The 21,162-nt window shown below is 47.6% G+C and overlaps 1 protein-coding gene across 1 annotated transcript in view; it reads left to right on the top strand.

The window, feature by feature from the left end:
- The window catches only part of LOC142304187 (adhesion G protein-coupled receptor E5-like), a 271,167-nt gene that overhangs the window by 158,746 nt on the left and 91,259 nt on the right, over positions 1-21,162 (top strand). The window contains exons 7-8 of the mRNA XM_075346315.1: positions 1,722-1,826; positions 15,464-15,622. Of these exons, the coding sequence (XP_075202430.1) occupies positions 1,722-1,826; positions 15,464-15,622 (264 nt within the window). The remainder of the gene's footprint in view (positions 1-1,721; positions 1,827-15,463; positions 15,623-21,162) is intronic.

Below are 21,162 nucleotides of genomic sequence, written 5' to 3'. Positions count from 1 at the left end.
GCAATTTGCATACTTCTGGCCCTTTTCCACCTACATGTGCTTAGGCTCTCTCAATAGAAGTGAGTTGCCATCACATAATCCCTCATTCTCATCGGCAATACCAGGGAATCCTGACAGTGAGCACATTGCACCCTGTAAGGATTCAATAGTCTACAGTCAGACAGAGGGACATGCAGGCTTTTATCAGTAGACCGGACAACCACAACCAGAGCTATGAAGAGTGAAAATGTACAGTGAAGGAAATAATTATTTGTTCCCTTGCTGATTTTGTAAGTTTGCGCACTGACAAAGACATTAGTCTTTAATTTTAAGGGTAGGATAATTTTAACAGTGAGAGAGATAATATACAAAATAAATTCCAGAAAATTATATAAATTTATTTGTATTCTGAAGAGAGAAATAAGTATTTGATCCCTCCAGCAAGCAAGACTTAATACTTGGTGGCAAAACCCTTGTTGGCAAGCACAGTAGTCAGACGTTTTTTGTAGTTGATGATGAGGTTTGCGCACATGTCAGGAGGAGTTTTGGTCCACTCCTCTTTGCAGATCATCTCTAAATCATTAAAATTTTGAGGCTGTCGCTTGGCAACTTCAGCTTCAGCTCCCTCCATAAGTTTTCTATGGGATTAAGGTTTGGAGACTGGCTAGGCCACTCCATGACCTTAAGTGCTTCTTTTTGAGCCACTCCTTTGTTGCTTTGGCTGTATGTTTTGGGTCATTGTCATGCTGGATGACCCAGCCAAGACCCATTTTTAATGTCCTGGAGGAGGGAAGGACGTTGTCATTTAGAATTTTACGGTACATGGCTCCATCCATTGTACCACTGATGCGGTGAAGTAGTCCTGTGCCCTTAGCACAGAAACACCGCCAAAACATAATGTCTCCACCTCCATGCTTGACAGTGGGGACGGTGCTCTTTGGGTCATAGGTAGCATTTTTCATCCTCCAAACACGGCAAGTTGAGTTAAGGCCAAAGAGCTCAATTTTTGTCTCATCTGACCACAGCACCTTCTCCCAATCACTCTCAGAATCATCCAGGTGTTCATTGGAAAACTTCAGACGGGCCAGCCGCACATGTGCCTTCTTGGGCAGTGGGATTTTGTTGGCACTGCAGGATTTAAAGCCGTTATGACATAATGTGTTACCAATGGTTTTCTTGGTGACAGTGGTCCCAGCTGCCTTCCCCCCATGAAGTTTTAGGCTGATCTCTCACCTTCCTCATGATCCTGGATACCCCACGGGGTGATATTTTGCATGGTGCCCCAGATTGATGTCGATTGACAGTCATTCTGTATTTCTTTCATTTTCTTACTATTGCACCAACAGTTGTCTCCTTCTCACCCAGCGTCTTACTCATGGTTTTGTAGCCCATTCGATTGTGCAGGTCTATGATCTTGTCCCTGATATCCTTAGAAAGCTAATGTCTTAGTGGTCTGTAGGAGTCAGAACTCTTAATGGTTGGTAGGGGGTCAAATACTAAATTTCTCTCTCCAAAATGCAAATAAGTTTATATATATATAATTTATACAATGTGATTTTCTGGATTTTATTTTGGATATTCTATCTCTCACTGTTAAAACTAATCTACCCTTAAAATTATAGACTGTTCATGTCTTTGTCAGTGGGCAAACTAACAAAATCAGCAAGGGATCAAATAATTATTTCCTTCACTGTAGATGTTTTCCATAAAAAACTGAACTGACCTCTTTTATTATCTTTCAGATACAAAGAACTGTAATAATTATATCTGCCCCAGAGACAAGGACTATAATATATCATTTCCCTGTGTACCAGGATATAAAAAAGAAAAAGATGGAGCGTGTCTAGGTAAGTGCTGTGTGTGCTATTTTCTACACAGTGAGCCACAACAAAAAGAAAAGTATGGCACGGCATATATTCAGACTGGCCATTGTCTCACATATATCGAGTGTATACACTCAAAAGAAGGTGTGTGTGCTACACATATATACTGATAAAAAATTCTGACATGGACTGCTTTTCTTATACTTATTTCCACATATATATTTACAAATAACCCTTATGTTAAGAATGGGTTTTTTTTTTTATATACATTTGTACTCACCAAATTTTGACACAATTTAACCCCTTCACGACCATGGACGGATCTTTCCGTCATGGATCGTGTCCCGGTAAGCCCCGCCCCCTGCCGCGGGCAGGCGGCGTGGATCGGCACACATATCAGCTGTTTTCAACAGCTGACATGTGTGCCTACATGTTCCGAGTGGAATCGCATTCCACCCGGAACATTAACCCCTTAGATCTCGCTGCCAAAGTCTGGCAGCGAGATCTATATGCGCGCGGCCATGTTTTCTACTTACCGCCGCCCCCTCCGGACATCACGTGAGTGATCACGTGACGTTCGGTGGTTGCCATCATAGCACAAGGTCATGTGATGACGCCTGGTGCTATGAAGTTTCACTTTCATTCTTCCTCGGTACGGAGCAGAGGAAAAAAGAAAGTGACTATTTCTGCTGTTTACAGCGGTATAGCTGTGATCAGCAGATAGCGATCAGCAATCGGATTGCTGATCGCTATAGCCCCCTAGGGGGACTAGTAAAATAAAATAAAAAAAAGTAAAAAAAAGTTTTAAAAAATTTAAAAAAAAACAAAAAAAACCCTAATAGTTCAAATCACCCCCCTTTCCACCCATTGAAAATTAAAGGGTTAAAAAATAAATAAATATACACATATTTGGTATCGCCGAGTTCAGAAATGCCCGATCTATCAAAATATAAAATCAATTAATCTGATTGGTAAACGGCCTAGTGGCAAAAAAATTCCAAACGCCAAACTTACGTTTTTTGGTCGCCGCAAGTTTTAGGCAAAATGCAATTATAGGCGATCAAAACGTAGCATCTGCGCAAAAATGCTACCATTAGAAACATCAGCTCGAGACGCAAAAAATAAGCCGTCACTGAGCCATAGATCCCAAAAAATAAGAACGCTACGTGTTTCGGAAAATGGCGCAAAACGTGCGCCACTTTTATTGGACAAACTTGTGAATTTTTTTTAACCCCTTAGATACAAGTAAATCTATACATGTTTGGTGTCTACAAACTCGCATCGACCTCAGGCATCATACCCATACATCAGTTTTACCATATAGTGAACACCGTGAATAAAACATCCCAAAAACTATTGTGCCATCACACTTTTTTTGCAATTTTTCCACACTTGGAATTTTTGTTGCTGCTTTCCAGTACACCATATAGTAAAACTTATGGTTTCATTTAAAAGTACAACTTGTCCCGCAAAAAACAAGCCCTCATATGGCAAGATTGACGGAAAAATAAAAAAGTTACGGCTCTCGGAAGAAGGGGAGCAAAAAAACGCAAAAACGGAAAGTGCCCCGGGGCTGAAGGGGTTAATAAGCTTTTAGTAAGCCAAAATTAGTAGTGATTCAAAAACAGAAGATGTACACATGTTTTCCCATTATTTAAAGGCATCCAAATCTGCCTTTTAGGAACAAGACCCTACAACAACAAGATACTAAATCTTTCAATAAGTACATTTGGTTAGGCATGAGATACAGTTAGGTCCAGATATATTTGGACAGTGACACAATTTTCGCGAGTTGGGCTCTGCCTGCCACCACATTGGATTTGAAATGAAACCTCTACAACAGAATTCAAGTGCAGATTGTAACGTTTAATTTGAAGGTTTGAACAAAAATATCTGATAGAAATTGTAGGACTTGTACACATTTCTTTACAAACACTTCACATTTTAGAAGGTCAAAAGTAATTGGACAAATAAACCAAACCCAAAGAAAATATTTTTATTTTCAATATTTTGTTGCGAATCCTTTGGAGGCAATCACTGCCTTAAGTCTGGAACCCATGGACATCACCAAACGCTGGGTTTCCTCCTTCTTAATGCTTTACCAGGCCTTTACAGCCGCAGCCTTCAGGTCTTGCTTGTTTGTGGGTCTTTCCGTCTTAAGTCTGGATTTGAGCAAGTGAAATGCATGCTCAATTGGGTTAAGATCTGGTGATTGACTTGACCATTGCAGAAGGTTCCACTTTTTTGCACTCACGAACTCCTGGGTAGCTTTGGCTGTATGCTTGGGGTCATTGTCCATCTGTACTATGAAGCGCCGTCCGATCAACTTTGCAGCATTTGGCTGACTCTGGGCTGAAAGTATATCCCGGTACACTTCAGAATTCATCCGGCTACTCTTCTCTGCTGTTATGTCATCAATAAAAACAAGTGACCCAGTGCCATTGAAAGCCATGCATGCCCATGCCAACACGTTGCCTCCACCATGTTTTACAGAGGATGTGGTGTGCCTTGGATCATGTGCCGTTCCCTTTCTTCACCAAACTTTTTTCTTCCCATCATTCTGGTACAGGTTGATCTTTGTCTCATCTGTCCATAGAATACTTTTCCAGAACTGAGCTGGCTTCATGAGGTGTTTTTCAGCAAATTTAACTCTGGCCTGTCTATTTTTGGAATTGATGAATGGTTTGCATCTAGATGTGAACCCTTTGTATTTACTTTCATGGAGTCTTCTCTTTACTGTTGACTTAGAGACAGATACACCTACTTCACTGAGAGTGTTCTGGACTTCAGTTGATGTTGTGAACGGGTTCTTCTTCACCAAAGAAAGTATGCGGCGATCATCCACCACTGTTGTCATCCGTGGACGCCCAGGCCTTTTTGAGTTCCCAAGCTCACCAGTCAATTCCTTTTTTCTCAGAATGTACCCGACTGTTGATTTTGCTACTTCAAGCATGTCTGCTATCTCTCTGATGGATTTTTTCTTTTTTTTCAGCCTCAGGATGTTCTGCTTCACCTCAATTGAGAGTTCCTTAGACCGCATGTTGTCTGGTCACAGCAACAGCTTCCAAATGCAAAACCACACACCTGTAATCAACCCCAGACCTTTTAACTACTTCATTGATTACAGGTTAACGAGGGAGACGCCTTCAGAGTTAATTGCAGCCCTTAGAGTCCCTTGTCCAATTACTTTTGGTCCCTTGAAAAAGAGGAGGCTATGCATTACAGAGCTATGATTCCTAAACCCTTTCTCCGATTTGGATGTGAAAACTCTCATATTGCAGCTGGGAGTGTGCACTTTCAGCCCATATTATATATATATAATTGTATTTCTGAACATGTTTTTGTAAACAGCTAAAATAACAAAACTTGTGTCACTGTCCAAATATTTCTGGACCTAACTGTACCAGCGTCATCAATTTGTAACTGTTCTGGCCATTTGTAGATCTGGGTGATTAGTCTTTACGCAAATGGAGCACATTAAACTTATACTGTCATATCAAGTTACTAGTCATTTATTATTGGATTGTTCAAAATTTCTGATATATGGCCCTCTATTACCCATCACTGTGGTACCGCGCTGCTTGGCGACTTGTCAGCTACTGCCTAATCTGTGAACACAGACAGGAAAAAATGCAAGACTGACAAATGGTAGTGTGATATCAACCATTGTTTCAGTGTTCATGGAAATATCTATAGCAGAATATGGAAGAAAACTGTCTTTATAAGCCAGCACAGTGCCATCAGCAGTGGCTGACAGGTGTCTGAAGTTTATAGGTGGCTTATGTCTTACACTTCCTACTATTGGCCACTTCCCCTTCTTTCTGACAGTATCCAGTGGGATGTGTTTTGCCTACATAGTAAAAGGTAAGCCATCATATTGAGTGATGTATGAATCCCATACCATATCCCTGTGTCACAAGTAACCTGTACTTCTACTACCGTTGGCCATTTTCACCACCCAATTACTCCTACAGGATGTGTGACACCTCTGACTCTATCAGGGTGTCACAGGGAACTGCACTCTCCTTTCTTATAGTGCATAACCCACCCTCCATGGTTCTGGGTTACTACACACTGGTATTGCTTCCATTAGCACTCAAATCCTAACCACACCTCACACCACACCCTGTCAGACACACCAGTGGGTTGTCTAGCTGGAATAGGGCCACCCGCCTAGGGGTTAGGCAGACTAGTGGGAGGGATTAAGTCAGTTCTAGAGTAGCCCTCAAAGAGTTAAGAGCTGAGGGAGTTGTAGCTCCCTGTGTGACCTTGGTTGGGTCGCAGACGGTGGTCTGGGACCAGAGGAGTCGGACACCCGGTCGCAGGGTATTGGAAAGGGGGTATTGACTAAAGCGGGCTTTACACGAGACGACTGATCGTGCGATGCATCGTCGGGGTCACGGTTTTCGTGACGCACATTCGGCATCGTACACGACGTCGTCTCGTGTAACACCTCCTAGCGACGCAGTATCGCTCACAAATCGTGAGTCGTGTACTCGTCGCTAGGTTTCTTAAAATTGTTTAATTAAAATGGCGGCAGTTGTTCATCGTTTCCGTGGCATCACACGTTGCTCCGTGTGACACCACGGGAACGATGAACAGCAGCTTTACCTGCCTCCCACGGCACCCGACGGCTTAATGGAAGGAAGGAGGTGGGCGGGATGTTTACATCCCGCTCATCTCCGCCCCTCCGCTTCTATTGGCCGGCTGCCGTGTGACGTCGTTGTGACGCCAAACGTCCCTACCACTCCAGGAAGTGGACGTTCGTCGCCCACAGCGAGGTCGTCCGGAAGGTAAGTACGTGTGACGGGGGTTAAACGAGTTTGTGCGCCACGGGCAACTAATTGCCCATGACGCAAAAATGACGGGGGCGGGTACGATCGATCGTGCTATCGCACAATCGGTCGTATCATGTAAAGCAGGCTTTAGTTTTGGAGAATGGTCGGCACCAGTAAGTCCATTAACCGGACTGGTACCAAGCACAGCGAGGTACAGGACCCTAGATCGGGGAGTAGCTTCACGCAACCTGATAATTAACCTGTGGAGGATAGTCTCTTTATGAACTTTCCCCAAGAGTTCAGAGATCGAAGGCATCAACACAACGAGAGGGATAGGGCTTTCCAGTGTATGCAGCCCACTGAAATCCCAAGTGTCAGCCATCGAGAGCACAGCTCCACTATATCACTATAGGGAGCAGGACCCTGACAGCTTCAGGCCGAACGGTCACTCAGGAATATCTACACAATTGTGCAAGGAGGTAGGCTCCGGACCACTAAGCAATACCAGTGGTGACGGACTCCCGGACGGGCTCCCCAAAGTGGCAGCGGTACCCAGAGACTTGGTTTACTCCTGTGTCAGAGTCTGCTAATTGTCCGCACAAACAACTGCACCATCTGAGTGAGTACACTGCCCTCCCTGCGCCCAGCCAGCCTGCACAATCCCTGCACCATCCACCAACCTTCCTCCAGAGTCCCGGGGGCCTCCCCTACCCGTGGAGGGATCACCACCTGGCTGCCCAACTCCATCTTTCCAGGATACTCACATCGGCAGCGGCGGTACTCCCCTTAACGCGAACCACGGGTGGCGTCACGAACTATCCCTTGTAAATAACTTCCCCCTCCTTTTTAAATTGAGAGGGCCGCTGAGCCCCAGGTCCGGGGACCCTCGAGCCACAGCAAAAACCCAGATCCGAGCAGTTCGCCTGCTCCCGGGGGCGGCACAGATGTCCTACTGTGCCCCCAACACCACTGATATTCAACTAAGCTTTAATTTCTTTGTCGCTCCATTGGGAGACCCAGACAATTGGGTGTATAGCTCATGCCTCCGGAGGCCACACAAAGTATTACACTAAAAGTGTAAAGCCCCTCCCCTTCTGCCTATACACCCCCCGTGCATCACGGGTTCCTCAGTTTACATGCTTTGTGCGAAGGAGGTCAGACATCCACGCATTAGCTCCACAGCTTGGTCAGCAGCAGCTGCTGACTATGTCGGATGGAAGAAAAGAGGGCCCATTACAGGGCCCCCAGCATGCTCCCTTCTCACCCCACTCTTGTCGGCGGTGTTGTTAAGGTTGAGGTACCCATTGCGGGTACGGAGGCTGGAGCCCACATGCTGTTTTCCTTCCCCATCCCTTGATGGGCTCTGGGGAAGTGGGATCCTAATTCGGTCTCCAGACACTGAGACCGTGCTCCATCCACAGCACCTGGGGTATCTGCTGGACAAGGAGCCGAGTATCGTCAGGGACACTGCTGCTTTGAGGTACTCTGTGTCCCCGTGGGGACCGCGCACAGAATCACTCCAGCATTGCTGGGTGTGTTAGTGCACCGGGGACCGCGGCGCTGACCGCGTTTGTGTCATCACACACTACAGCGTGCTGGTGTGCTTGGTTTACTAGAGACTACCGCCTGACCGCGCGCTGCCATTGCAACACGGCAGCGCGCCTGGGATTGTTTGTACGCCGGGGACTTCCGCGCAGACCGAGCTTATACGCCGGCCGCGCTTATAACTTGAGTCCCCGGCTTTTCCGGCCTAGTCTCGGTCTTTTCCCGCCCCCAGGCCTGTCAGTCAGGGGAAGGGAGAGATGTTGTGCAGAACGTCAGCACTGAGGGCTGGAGCGTGCTTTGCATACTCCACCCCCCTCACTGTGCACAGTGGGGCACCAGACTCCCGCACTTTTTCGGGCACGCCCACGGCCTCCTCCTCTCCTCAGGACGCCGGCAGCCATTCCTGTCAGCTCTTCTGACGCTGGAGAGGGGAGACAAGCTCTGGGAGACCCAGGCAGCGTTTCTGGTGACCACACAACCGCTTGAGCGGTCGGTAAGCAGCACCTATGGTGCTGGCCCCACTAGTGCAGTAGTGTACATATAGATTATATCCTTATATGCTATACTTTACACTGTATGGTGCACGATTGATTTTTGGCTATATACCCTCCGGGATTGCTCAGAGGACACAACAGCATGTCGTCCACAAGAAGCAATGGTGCCAAAGCACAGACTTACTATGCTGCCTGCGCTGCATGTACGGCTATACTACCGGCAGGTTCCACTGACCCTCATTGTGTGCAATGCTCGGCCCCTGTGGCACTTGCTCAGCCGGAGCCTCTGCGAAGGGGGGCCCAGGGGGAACCACCAGCTAACACTGTCCATGTGACGGGGACAGAGTTTGCAGTTTTTACTGATAGACTTTCTGAGACTATGGCTAAGATATTAGAAGCTTTGCAGTCCAGACCGGTATCTCAGACCATGGGCACTGTGGAATCACTGCACCATGGTCCACCTCAGTTGGAGCAACAATGTCCTCCCGGGGTGTCTCATAGGTCCCAGGGTGAGGTCTCTGACACGGACCGCAGTCCCAGACCACCTAAGCGAGCTCGCTGGGAAACTCCCTCGACATCATCACATTGTTCATGGTCTCAGCAGGACTCTCTGTATGATGAAGCGGAGGTAGCTGATCAGGATTCTGATCCTGAGGCCGCTCTCAACCTAGATACACCTGATGGGGACGCCATAGTGAATGATCTTATCGCGTCCATCAATCAAATGTTGGATATTTCTCCCTCAGGTCCTCCAGTGGAGGAGTCAGTTTCTCAGCAGGAGAAATTCCGTTTTAGGTTTCCCAAGCGTACCACGAGTATGTTTCTGGACCACTCTGACTTCAGAGACGCAGTCCAGAAACACCGAGCTTGTCCTGATAAGCGTTTTTCCAAGCGCCTTAAGGATACACGTTATCCATTTCCCCCTGACGTGGTCAAGGGCTGGACTCAGTGTCCCAAGGTGGATCCCCCAATCTCCAGACTGGCGGCTAGATCCATAGTCGCAGTGGAAGATGGGGCTTCACTCAAGGATGCTACTGACAGGCAGATGGAGCTCTGGTTGAAATCCATCTTTGAAGCCATCGGCGCATCTTTTGCCCCAGCATTTGCAGCAGTATGGGCACTCCAAGCTATCTCAGCGGGTCAAGCGCAGATTGACGCAATCACACGTACGTCTGCGCCGCAAGTGGCGTCCATAACCACTCAGACGACGGCATTTGCGTCCTACGCTATTAATGCCATCCTGGACTCTGCGAGCCGTACGGCGGTTGCAGCCGACAATTCGGTGGCAATACGCAGGGCATTGTGGCTACGGGAATGGAAGGCAGATTCGGCTTCCAAAAAGTGCTTAACCAGTTTGCCATTTTCTGGTGACCGTTTGTTTGGTGAGCGATTGGATGAAATAATCAAGCAATCCAAGGGAAAGGATACATCCTTACCCCAGGCCAAACCAAACATACCCCAACAGAGGAGGGGACAGTCGAGGTTTCGGTCCTTTCGGGGCGCGGGCAGGTCCCGATTCTCCTCGTCCAAAAGGCCTCAGAAGGATCAGACAAACTCTGATTCATGGCGGTCTAAGTCACGTCCTAAAAAGACCGCTGGAGGTGCCGCTACCAAAGCGGCCTCCTCATGACTTTCAGTCTCCTCACACCGCATCCTCGGTCGGTGGCAGGCTCTCCCGCTTTTGCGACACCTGGCTGCCACAGGTAAAAGACCGTTGGGTGAGAGGCATTCTGTCTCACGGTTACAGGATAGAGTTCAGCTCTCGTCCTCCGACTCGATTCTTCAGAACATCTCCGCCTCCCGAGCGAGCCGATGCTCTTCTGCAGGCGGTGGACACTCTAAAGGCGGAAGGAGTGGTGATCCCGGTTCCTCTTCAGCAACAGGGTCACGGTTTTTACTCAAACCTGTTTGTGGTTCCAAAGAAAGACGGGTCCTTCCGTCCTGTCCTGGACCTAAAACTGCTCAACAAACACGTAAAGACCAGGCGGTTCCGGATGGAATCCCTTCGCTCCGTCATCGCCTCAATGTCCCAGGGAGACTTCCTTGCATCGGTCGATATCAAAGATGCGTATCTTCACGTACGGATTGCTCCAGAGCATCAGCGCTTCCTGCGTTTCGCCATAGCAGACGAACACCTTCAGTTCGTGGCACTGCCGTTCGGCCTGGCGACAGCCCCACGGGTTTTCACCAAGGTCATGGCTACAGTAGTGGCGGTCCTTCACTCTCAGGGACACTCGGTGATTCCTTACTTAGACGATCTCCTAGTCAAGGCACCCTCTCAAGAGGCATGCCAACACAGCCTCAATGCTACTCTAGAGACTCTCCAGAGTTTCGGTTGGATCATCAATTTTCCAAAGTCAAATCTGACTCCGGCCCAATCACTGACATATCTTGGCATGGAGTTTCATACTCTCTCAGCGAGAGTGAAGCTTCCGCTGAACAAACAGCGTTCACTGCAGACAGGGGTGCAATCTCTCCTTCTAGGTCAGTCACACCCCCTGAGACGCCTCATGCACTTCCTAGGGAAGATGGTAGCAGCAATGGAGGCAGTTCCTTTTGCGCAGTTTCATCTGCGCCCACTTCAATGGGACATTCTCCGCAAATGGGACAGGAAGTCGACGTCCCTCGACAGGAACGTCTCCCTCTCCCAAGCAGCCAAAGCTTCCCTTCGGTGGTGGCTTCTTCCCACTGCATTGTCGAAGGGGAAATCCTTCCTACCCCCATCCTGGGCGGTGGTCACGACGGACGCGAGTCTGTCAGGGTGGGGAGCAGTCTTTCTCCACCACAGGGCTCAGGGTACGTGGACTCAGCAGGAGTCCTCCCTTCAGATCAATGTTCTGGAGATCAGGGCAGTGTATCTTGCCCTAAAAGCGTTCCAGCAGTGGCTGGAAGGCAAGCAGATCCGAATTCAGTCGGACAACTCCACAGCGGTGGCTTACATCAACCACCAAGGCGGCACACGCAGTCTTCAGGCCTTCCAGGAAGTTCAGCGGATTCTGATGTGGGTGGAAGCCACGGCCTCCACCATATCCGCAGTTCACATCCCGGACGTAGAAAACTGGGAAGCAGATTTTCTCAGTCGCCAGGGCATGGACGCAGGGGAATGGTCTCTTCACCCGGACGTGTTTCAGGAGATCTGTTGCCGCTGGGGGATGCTGGACGTCGACCTAATGGCGTCCCGGCACAACAACAAGGTCACGGCATTCATGGCACGATCTCACGATCACAGAGCTCTGGCGGCAGACGCCTTAGTTCAAGATTGGTCGCAGTTTCAACTCCCTTATGTGTTCCCACCTCTGGCACTGTTGCCCAGAGTGATACGCAAGATCAGGTCAGACTGCCGCCACGCCATTCTCGTCGCTCCAGACTGGCCGAGGAGGTCGTGGTACCCGGATCTGTGGCATCTCACGGTGGGCCAACCGTGGGCACTGCCAGACCGTCCAGACTTGCTGTCTCAAGGGCCGTTTTTCCATCTGAATTCTGCGGCCCTCAACCTGACTGTGTGGCCATTGAGTCCTGGATCCTAGCGTCTTCAGGGTTGTCTCAAGAGGTCATTGCCACTATGAGACAGGCCAGGAAACCAACGTCTGCCAAGATCTACCACAGGACGTGGAAGATATTCCTTTCTTGGTGCTCTGATCAGGGATTTTCTCCCTGGCCATTTGCATTGCCCACGTTTCTTTCCTTTCTTCAATCAGGATTGGAAAAAGGTTTGTCGCTCGGCTCCCTTAAGGGACAAGTCTCAGCGCTCTCTGTGTTCTTTCAGAAGCGTCTTGCCAGGCTTTCTCAGGTACGCACGTTCCTGCAAGGGGTTTGTCACATTGTTCCTCCTTACAGGCGGCCGTTAGAACCCTGGGATCTGAACAGGGTTCTGCTGGCCCTTCAGAAGGCACCCTTTGAACCTTTGAAAGATATTTCTCTTTCTCGCCTTTCGCAGAAAGTGGTCTTCCTAGTAGCAATCACCTCACTTCGGAGAGTGTCTGAGCTAGCAGCGCTGTCATGCAAAGCCCCTTTCCTGGTGTTTCACCAGGACAAGGTGGTGCTGCGCCCGGTTCCGGAATTCCTTCCTAAGGTGGTATCCACCTTTCATCTCAATCAGGATATCTCCTTGCCTTCTTTTTGTCCTCATCCAGTTCATCAATGTGAAAGGGATTTGCATTTGTTAGATCTGGTGAGAGCACTCAGAATCTACATTTCCCGTACGGCGCCTCTGCGCCGCTCGGATGCACTCTTTGTCCTTGTCGCTGGTCAGCGTAAGGGGTTACAGGCTTCCAAATCCACCCTGGCTCGGTGGATCAAGGAACCAATTCTTGAAGTCTACCGTTCTTCTGGGCTTCCGGTTCCCTCAGGGCTAAAGGCCCATTCTACCAGAGCCGTCGGTGCGTCCTGGGCTTTACGGCACCAGGCGACGGCTCAGCAGGTGTGCCAGGCGGCTACCTGGTCGAGCCTGCACACTTTCACCAAACACTATCAGGTGCATGCCTATGCTTCGGCGGATGCCAGCCTAGGTAGACGAGTCCTTCAGGCGGCGGTTGCCCACCTGTAGGAACGGGCCGTTTTACGGCTCTATTATGAGGTATTATTTTACCCACCCAGGGACTGCTTTTGGACGTCCCAATTGTCTGGGTCTCCCAATGGAGCGACAAAGAAGAAGGGAATTTTGTTTACTTACCGTAAATTCCTTTTCTTCTAGCTCCAATTGGGAGACCCAGCACCCGCCCTGTTGTTTTTTCGTGTACACATGTTGTTCATGTTGAATGGTTTCAGTTCTCCGAGATTCTTCGGATTGAAGTTACTTTAAACCAATTTATTTGCTTTCCTCCTTCTTGCTTTTGCACTAAAACTGAGGAACCCGTGATGCACGGGGGGTGTATAGGCAGAAGGGGAGGGGCTTTACACTTTTAGTGTAATACTTTGTGTGGCCTCCGGAGGCATGAGCTATACACCCAATTGTCTGGGTCTCCCAATTGGAGCTAGAAGAAAAGGAATTTACGGTAAGTAAACAAAATTCCCTTCTTTTCACATTGTTCTGGATCAAAATATTGGGCTACCACTAGTGATGAGTGCATAGTAAGATATTCAGGTTTGAGTTATACAGAATACCTAGTACTATTCCAGTATTCGTCATGAATGACAAACCTAATGCAAGTCAATGGAGAACCTGAGATTTTTTTCTGTGAAATCTTCCAGAAAAATGCTCGGGTTCCACATTGACTTGCATTAGCTTTGTTATTCGTGATGAATAGTACTAGTTGCAAAAAACAGGAAAAAATCCAGCTCACGGAATCCTGTTGTAGACCACGTTAGCTGGACGGTGCACGAACACCGTCAGCCAGACGAAAATATATGTGTTGCCCAGGGTTATGGGGTACTCGGTCCCGGGCGATGTATATCTGGGGAATGTTACTTTGGTGGCAGTTGTCCAGTTCCATGCCTTGGGCCCTTTTTGTAAAGGGGGATTATTTACAGGGCATTAGAATAGTGTTCACACGTGACGCCACTTGCGGTGTTGCGGCTATGGGAATGGAGCCGCCGCTGCACAATGTCCACTACTGGGGCTGGTGTTAATTGCAGCCTGGATGTTAGGCCCTCCGCAAGCAGGGCAGGGTCCCAGAGGGTAGGTGATGTGACGGGTGTCGGAAGAAGGTAGTCAAGGAGTTCAGTGCAACTGGTTCTTTACTCACTTTTTCTGGTGGTAACTGGTCACCCGAGGCTGGCTGGTTTCACCTTCGGGTCCCCTTTGTCGCAGTGCCAGTTTAGTAATCTGGTATCTTCTTACCCTGCACCTGTCTCTGGTTGGTTGGTCCCTGTGGCGTAGAGCAACTGGGGGTCCCCGTCCGGTGGTTTTCCACTGCAGTCCGTATGACGGTAGCGTGAACCCTGTGTGATTGGAGTCTCTGGTCCTGTCCCCGATTCTCCCTTTGCTACTGAGTCTCGGATTTTTAAAGTCAGTGAGGTCCTTGATGGTCCCCTCACTGTGCAGGTGTTAACAGGCCTGCCTGGAGCTTCTGCCTGACCTAGGCTCCTGTACCCCGTCGGTGTGTAGGTCCAGGAGTACTCCACCATATTACACCGTCAACTACCCTCCTGGGCACCAGGTTACTGCTCACTCCAAGTCAGTGTGTCTCCTCCTGTCCACCTTCACTATCTCCTTCCTCTGTCTGTCTACAGTCTGCCCCTCCCCCCTCGTCAACTAGTGGACTGGACTGGCTCCACCTCTAGGCAGCCATCCATTGGTCCGACCCTAGCCTTGTACCATTCTATGGGGGATGGTTTGGGAAAACTGGGATTTTGTGAAGCATTTGTGTCTGACCGGCAGTGTTCTTCCGGGGCCCTAGGGGGTAGGCCCTGAATCCTGGTGAGGATGCAGAACCCTGTAGCTCCCTGATGGCTTCAGGGGCACTACATATAGGTACATGAAAAGGAGGGTAATCCAGCATCCAAATCCGGGTTGTAGATAAAAATCCAATTTTATTAAAAAATAGTAAAATTGTCCATTCTAAAAATAAGGACATATAGTCCGAAACGTGTCCCCGTTGGATTGATTTTTATAATGAACATTTTTACTATATTATAATAAAATTGCATTTTTATCTACAACCTGGATTTGGATGCTGGATTTCCATCCTTTTGGAATAGTACGAATAATCCGAACCCGAATACTTTACTATTCGCCCATCACTAGCTACCACCTTTCCAGTCATCTGCATCACATCTTGTAATAGTACGGATTATGTATCTATTTATATAATGGTTACTGTATATATTTTCTATCCTATAGTCTTCTAGGTGGAGTTAATCACACACTCATTTGTTTTCTCTACATTATTTTTTTGTTTTACAGATATAAATGAGTGCAGAGCTGGATCAAATATTTGTGATGCTTTCACTGTCTGTAAAAACATACCGGGTGGTTACTACTGTGAATGTAAAGCAGGATACCAGAGAGGAAATGTAACGGAATTCTGTCCTTCCGATGTCAGAAAACACAACAATTGTACAGGTAAGTGATAAGTGGCCAATGCAAGAAACCGTTACATGGACACACACCAACACATCAAATTATAAGTGACCCGAAGTATTATATCATACCAAGGAAAGTGGATCCTTTGTCAGTAAGCATGGCCTATTTATTGTATAAATATAATCTGTGGCCAGACTTCATACATACAAATGTTTTGAAGCCCAAAATTCAGACTCCCAGAAATGTTAATAAACCATATACTACTGAGCAGGGTTTGTATAAACACTTTCCTTTTTTTAGCTCAGGTCATCGGATTGTCCTTGAAAAATGTTTGAGCTCTTTGTAATTTGTCTATGTACAGTATATCACAAAAGTGAGTACACCCCTCACATTTTGTAAATTTTTTATATCTTTTCATGGGACAACACCGAAGATACTTTACTTTGATACAATATAAAGTAGACAGTGTACAGCTTGTGCGCTCGTATAACAGTGTAAATTTGGTGCCCTCTAAATAACAACACACAGCCATTATGGCCTTGACTTATTATATCTTCATAGGGTATGACAGCATTTAGGTTTTATACACAGCCATTAATGTTAAAACCGCTGGCAACAAAAGTGAGTACACCCCTAAGTTAATATAGCCAAATTGTGCCCAAAGTGTCAATATTTTGTGTGGCCACAACAGAACGTTAAGCACTCATTGTCTGTTCAGGCAGCGTAGGCCTGAGTAGCCACCATTTAGTCTGGGGTTAGGGCCCTAACAGTCCATGCAGGAACTATTAGTGACTGTGGGGGGCTTGGATCTCTAGCCTGTACAGGAACCAGATGGGTCAGTTGAAGTATTTTCAGTATTTTATCAATTTATCCCGTGTGATTTTACTACGCAATTATAACATTTTCAAGCACTGCCTTAATTCTCTTGGGCATGGAGGTCACAAGAGCTTCACAGGAGCCGCTGGATTCTTTTCTAATTCTCAGTAACAACATCACAGAGATGCTGGATGTTAGAGAACTTGTGCTCCTCCACCTTCCATTTGAGAAGGCCCCACAGATGCTCAATAGGGTTAAGGTCTGTATACATGCTTGGACCGTCCATTACTTTTACCCTTTGTTTCTTTAACAAGGCAATGGTCGTCCTGGATGAGTGTTATCATGTTGAAATACTGCCCTGCAGCCCAGTTTCTGAAGGGAGGAGATCATGCTCTGCTGCAGTACATCACAGTACAAGTTGGCATTCATGGTTACCTCAATGAATTATAGCTCCCCACAGCCGGGAGCACTTATGCAGCCCCAAACCATGACCCTCCCACCACCATCCTTGAGTGTAGGCAGGACACACTTGTCTTTGTCCTCCTCACCTGGTTGCCGCTACACACACTTGACACCATCTGAACCTAATAAGATTATCTTGGTCTCATCAGACCACAAGATATGGTTCCAGTAATCCATGGCCTAAAGGCCGCTTTACATGCAGCGACATCGCTAAAGCGATGTCGTTGGGAGTCACAGAATTCGTGACGCACATCTGGCCTCTTTAGCGATGTCGTTCCGTGTGAAACCTAGAAGCGATTGAAAAAAGTCGCAAAATCGTTAATCGTTGACATGCTCCCCTATTCCCAATTATCGTTGCTGCTGCAGGTACGATGTTGTTCGTCGTTCCTGCGGCGTCACACATCGCTATGTGTGACACCACAGGAACAACGAACATCTCCTTACCTGCGTCCACCGGCAATGCGGAAGGAAAAAAGGTGGGCGGGATGTTCGTCCCGCTCATCTCCGCCCCTTTGCTTCTATTGGGCGCCCGCTTAATGACGTCGCTGTGACGCTGAACGAACCACCCCCTTAGAAAGGAGGTCACAGCGACGTCGATAGGCAGGTAAGTAGTGTCACAGGTCCGAGCGATGTTGTGCGGCTATGCGCCACGGGCAGCGATTTGCTCGTGACGCACAACCGATGGGGGCGGGCACGCACGCTAGCAATTTTGCTAGCGAGATCGCAGTGTGTAAAGCGGCCTTTAGTCTGCTTGTCTTCAGCAAACTGTTTATTGCCTTTCTTGAGCATCATCTTTACAAGAGGCTTCCTTCTGGAGGGCTGCAGACCAATTTGATGTAGTGTGTGGTATATAGTCTGAGCACTGACAGGCAGACCCCCCACCCCTTTAACTTCTGCAGCAATGCTGACAGCACTTATACAGTTGAAACCATATGTTTACATGCACTATCTAAAAAGATACATATGCATGTTTTTTGCACTATCTGATATGAAATCAGAATCAACCTTTCCTGTTTTAGAACAATTAGGAACCAAAATTATTTATATTTGCCAAATGGCAGAATAATGAGAGAGAATGTTTTAAGGCGTTTTTATTACTTTCTGCAAAGTCAAAAGTTTACGTACACTAAAGCGGGCTTTACACACTGCGATCTCGCTAGCGAGATCGCAAGCTATCGTACCCGCCCCCGTCTGTTGTGTGACACGGGCAAATCGCTACCCGTCACGCACAACCTCGCATACCCCCGTCACACGGACTTACCTGTCCTGCGACGTCGCTATGGCCAGCGATCCACCTCCTTTCTAAGGGAGCGGGTTGTACGTCGTCACAGCGACGTCACACGGCAGCCGTCCAATAGAAGTGGAGTGGCGAAGATGAGCGGGACGTAACATCCCGCCCACCTCATTCCTTCCGCATTGCCGGTGGACGCAGGTAAAGAGATGTTCGGCGCTCCTGCGGTGCCACACATAGCGATATGTGCTGCCGCAGGAACGACGAACAACATCGCTAATTAGAAGAGAACGATTTTTTGTTTTAGGACGAACTCTCCGCGGCAAACGATTTTGGCCGCTTTTGCGATTGTTTTAGGTCGCACATAAGTGTCACACACTGCGATATCGTTAATGATGCCGGATGTGCGTCACAAACAACATGACCCCGACGATAAATCATTAACGATATCGTAGCGTGTAAAGCCCGCTTAAGAGTACTATGGCTTTAAACAATATGTGACAGCCCATTTGATGATGTCATGTCTTTGAAGCTTCTGATAGGTTTATTGGCAACATCTGAGCTAAGTAGAAACACACCTGTGGATGTATTTTAATGCACACCTGAAACCCACTGCTTCTTTCTGTAGCCTCATGGAACTGTCAAAAGAAATCGGCCAAGATCTCAGGAAGAGAATAGTAGACTTGCACAAGTCTGGTTCATTCTCGGGTGCAAATTCGAGATACCTGAAGGTGTCTGGTTCATCAGTACAAACAATTATATGCAAGTACAAACAAGATGGGAATGTCCATCCATCAATACCGCTCAGGAAGGAGATAGGTTCTGTGTACGAGAGATGAACGTGCTTTGGTCAGACATGTGCATATCAACCCAAGAACAAAAGCAAAAGACCTTGTGAAGTTGTTGGCAAAAGCTGGTAAGATTGTGTAAGGTCACTGCCAGGAAGATGCAATTACTCCAAAAGAAACATGAAAAAGCCAGATTAATGTTTGCAAATGCACACAGGGACAAAGACCTTAGTTTTTGGAAACATGTCCTGTGGTCTGACAAAAGTAAAATTGAACTGTTTGGCTATAATGACCATCGTTACGTTGAAGCCTAACAACACCATCCCAACTGTGAAATATGGGGGTGGCAGCATCATGTTGTGGGGTTGTTTTGCTGCAGGAGGGACTGGTGCACTTCACAAAATAGATGGCATAATGAGGAAGGAAAATTATGTAGCAATACTGAAGCAACATCTGGTTCAAAGTGGCTAAAGGATAACAAAGTCAATGTTTTGGAGTGGCCATCACAAAGCCTTGCACTCAAACCTATTGAAAATTTATGGGCAAAGCTGAAAAGCCGGTTCGAGGAAGGGGACCTACAAACATGGCTAAGTTTTCCAGTTCTGTCATGAGGAATGGGCCCAAATTCCTACCAATTATTGTGAGAAGCTTGTGAAAGGAGATCCAAATTGTTTGACCCAAGTCATAAAGTGTAAGTGCAACGGTACCAAATACTAATGAAATGTATGTAAACTTTTGACTTTGCAGAAAGTAATAAAAATGCCTTAAAACATTCTCTCTCTCTCATTATTTTGGCATTGGCATAATTTTTTTTCCTAATTGACCTAAAACAGGAAACGTTTATTCTGATTTCATGTCAGATAGTGAGAAAAACCTGCAGAGGTGTCTTTATAGAGAGGGATGGAAAAAGCTGCAGTGGTGTTGCAGCGCCCCACGAGGCAGGTGGTTAACCTACTCATTGCTGGGCCTTTTCGGGTCGAGCAATGTCACGGGTGGCCTTGCCCATTTCCGTTGCCCCGAAGCGTGCAGTAAATGGTGGGGGAAGCAGGGTATAAGGGAAAGTTTGTCGTGACGCCACCTGTGGTGTGCGGCCAAAGAGTAGCCGCTGCAGGGTTCCTCTCCGGGGCAGGTGTTATGGCAGTCGGGATGGTATCACTCCCCATATGAGGAGCTAGCCCCGGGTGGATAATGAGGGTTGTAACGGCCATTGGCACCTGGGCGCTGGGCCAACACAGTCTCTGCGGGTTGGGCTTCGGTCAATCCCAGATCCGGTAAGGAGTCACCACCGGTGTTTTAAGAGAGAGGAGTGAGAGTCCTATTCCTAGAGTGTCCCCTTCCGCAGTTAGGTACCCTGGCTGAGCTCCCGCTTCAAGCCCCAGAGCCCAATAAAGTTCAGCTTTTCCAGAAGTGTCTTGTCAGAACTATGGTCCCGACGGATCCGATATTGATGTACGTGTATTGTCTTATTTCTACCACAAGTGGAACTTGCCCTCCCAGGTGGCTAGCTACAGTGACTGGGAAGTCCATGTTGATATGGCCATCCCCCTGCCTACCCTGACCAACCCACTATGTGGGAAGGCTCCTTAGCTGTATGTAGTGTGTGAATGTGGAACACCAGTGATTAACCCTCTCCTTACCTGAGATTGATACTGCACCTTAACTGAGGTGCAGTACCCTGTGGCGATCAGAGCCTCAGGGGCGCCAGATTCCCCCACGGCAAATGGCAGTACTCCCGGGCTACAACAAAACACAATTAACACCGCCATTTTTATATATGCATGTAACAGGTTAACAAGAAAACATTTTTCCCTTTTTCGGGAGGCAGCAATACTTTCAAACGTTTCAAACATTTTCAACAATACTAGTCACAGGTCATCAAAACATTTCAAGTCAGAAACTATCAGCAATGAGAAAACATTCTGCATATGAAAAACATTAACGATTATTCTTGCTTGGTTGCTGGTTTCCAAAGGGCCAGTCCCGACCCCCTGGTTTGGCACAATCATTGCATATCCTCTGGCATAATGTCCTGACTTGCCGCAACAGCAGCGGATGGGCTGCCCGTCAGCATCATAACGGTCAGTCACTAGGGGGCAGCGGGTTCTTCCCACGTTGCCTGGGGAGATCCTTGGCACTGAAAGCCAGTTCAATGGTCACCGGTTGCTGGGCCCTGGCTTGGTCTGCATTACCTTGGTTAGAGCAGCCATGCCTTTTCTCAGTTCCAAAATCTAGAGTTGCAGTTCAACTAAAGGCCATTTTACACGCTGCGATATCGTTAACGA

This window comes from Anomaloglossus baeobatrachus, chromosome 4 (genome assembly GCF_048569485.1).
Source record: "Anomaloglossus baeobatrachus isolate aAnoBae1 chromosome 4, aAnoBae1.hap1, whole genome shotgun sequence".
Lineage (NCBI taxonomy): Eukaryota > Metazoa > Chordata > Amphibia > Anura > Aromobatidae > Anomaloglossus > Anomaloglossus baeobatrachus.
This window is presented reverse-complemented; position numbering and strand designations above follow the sequence as displayed.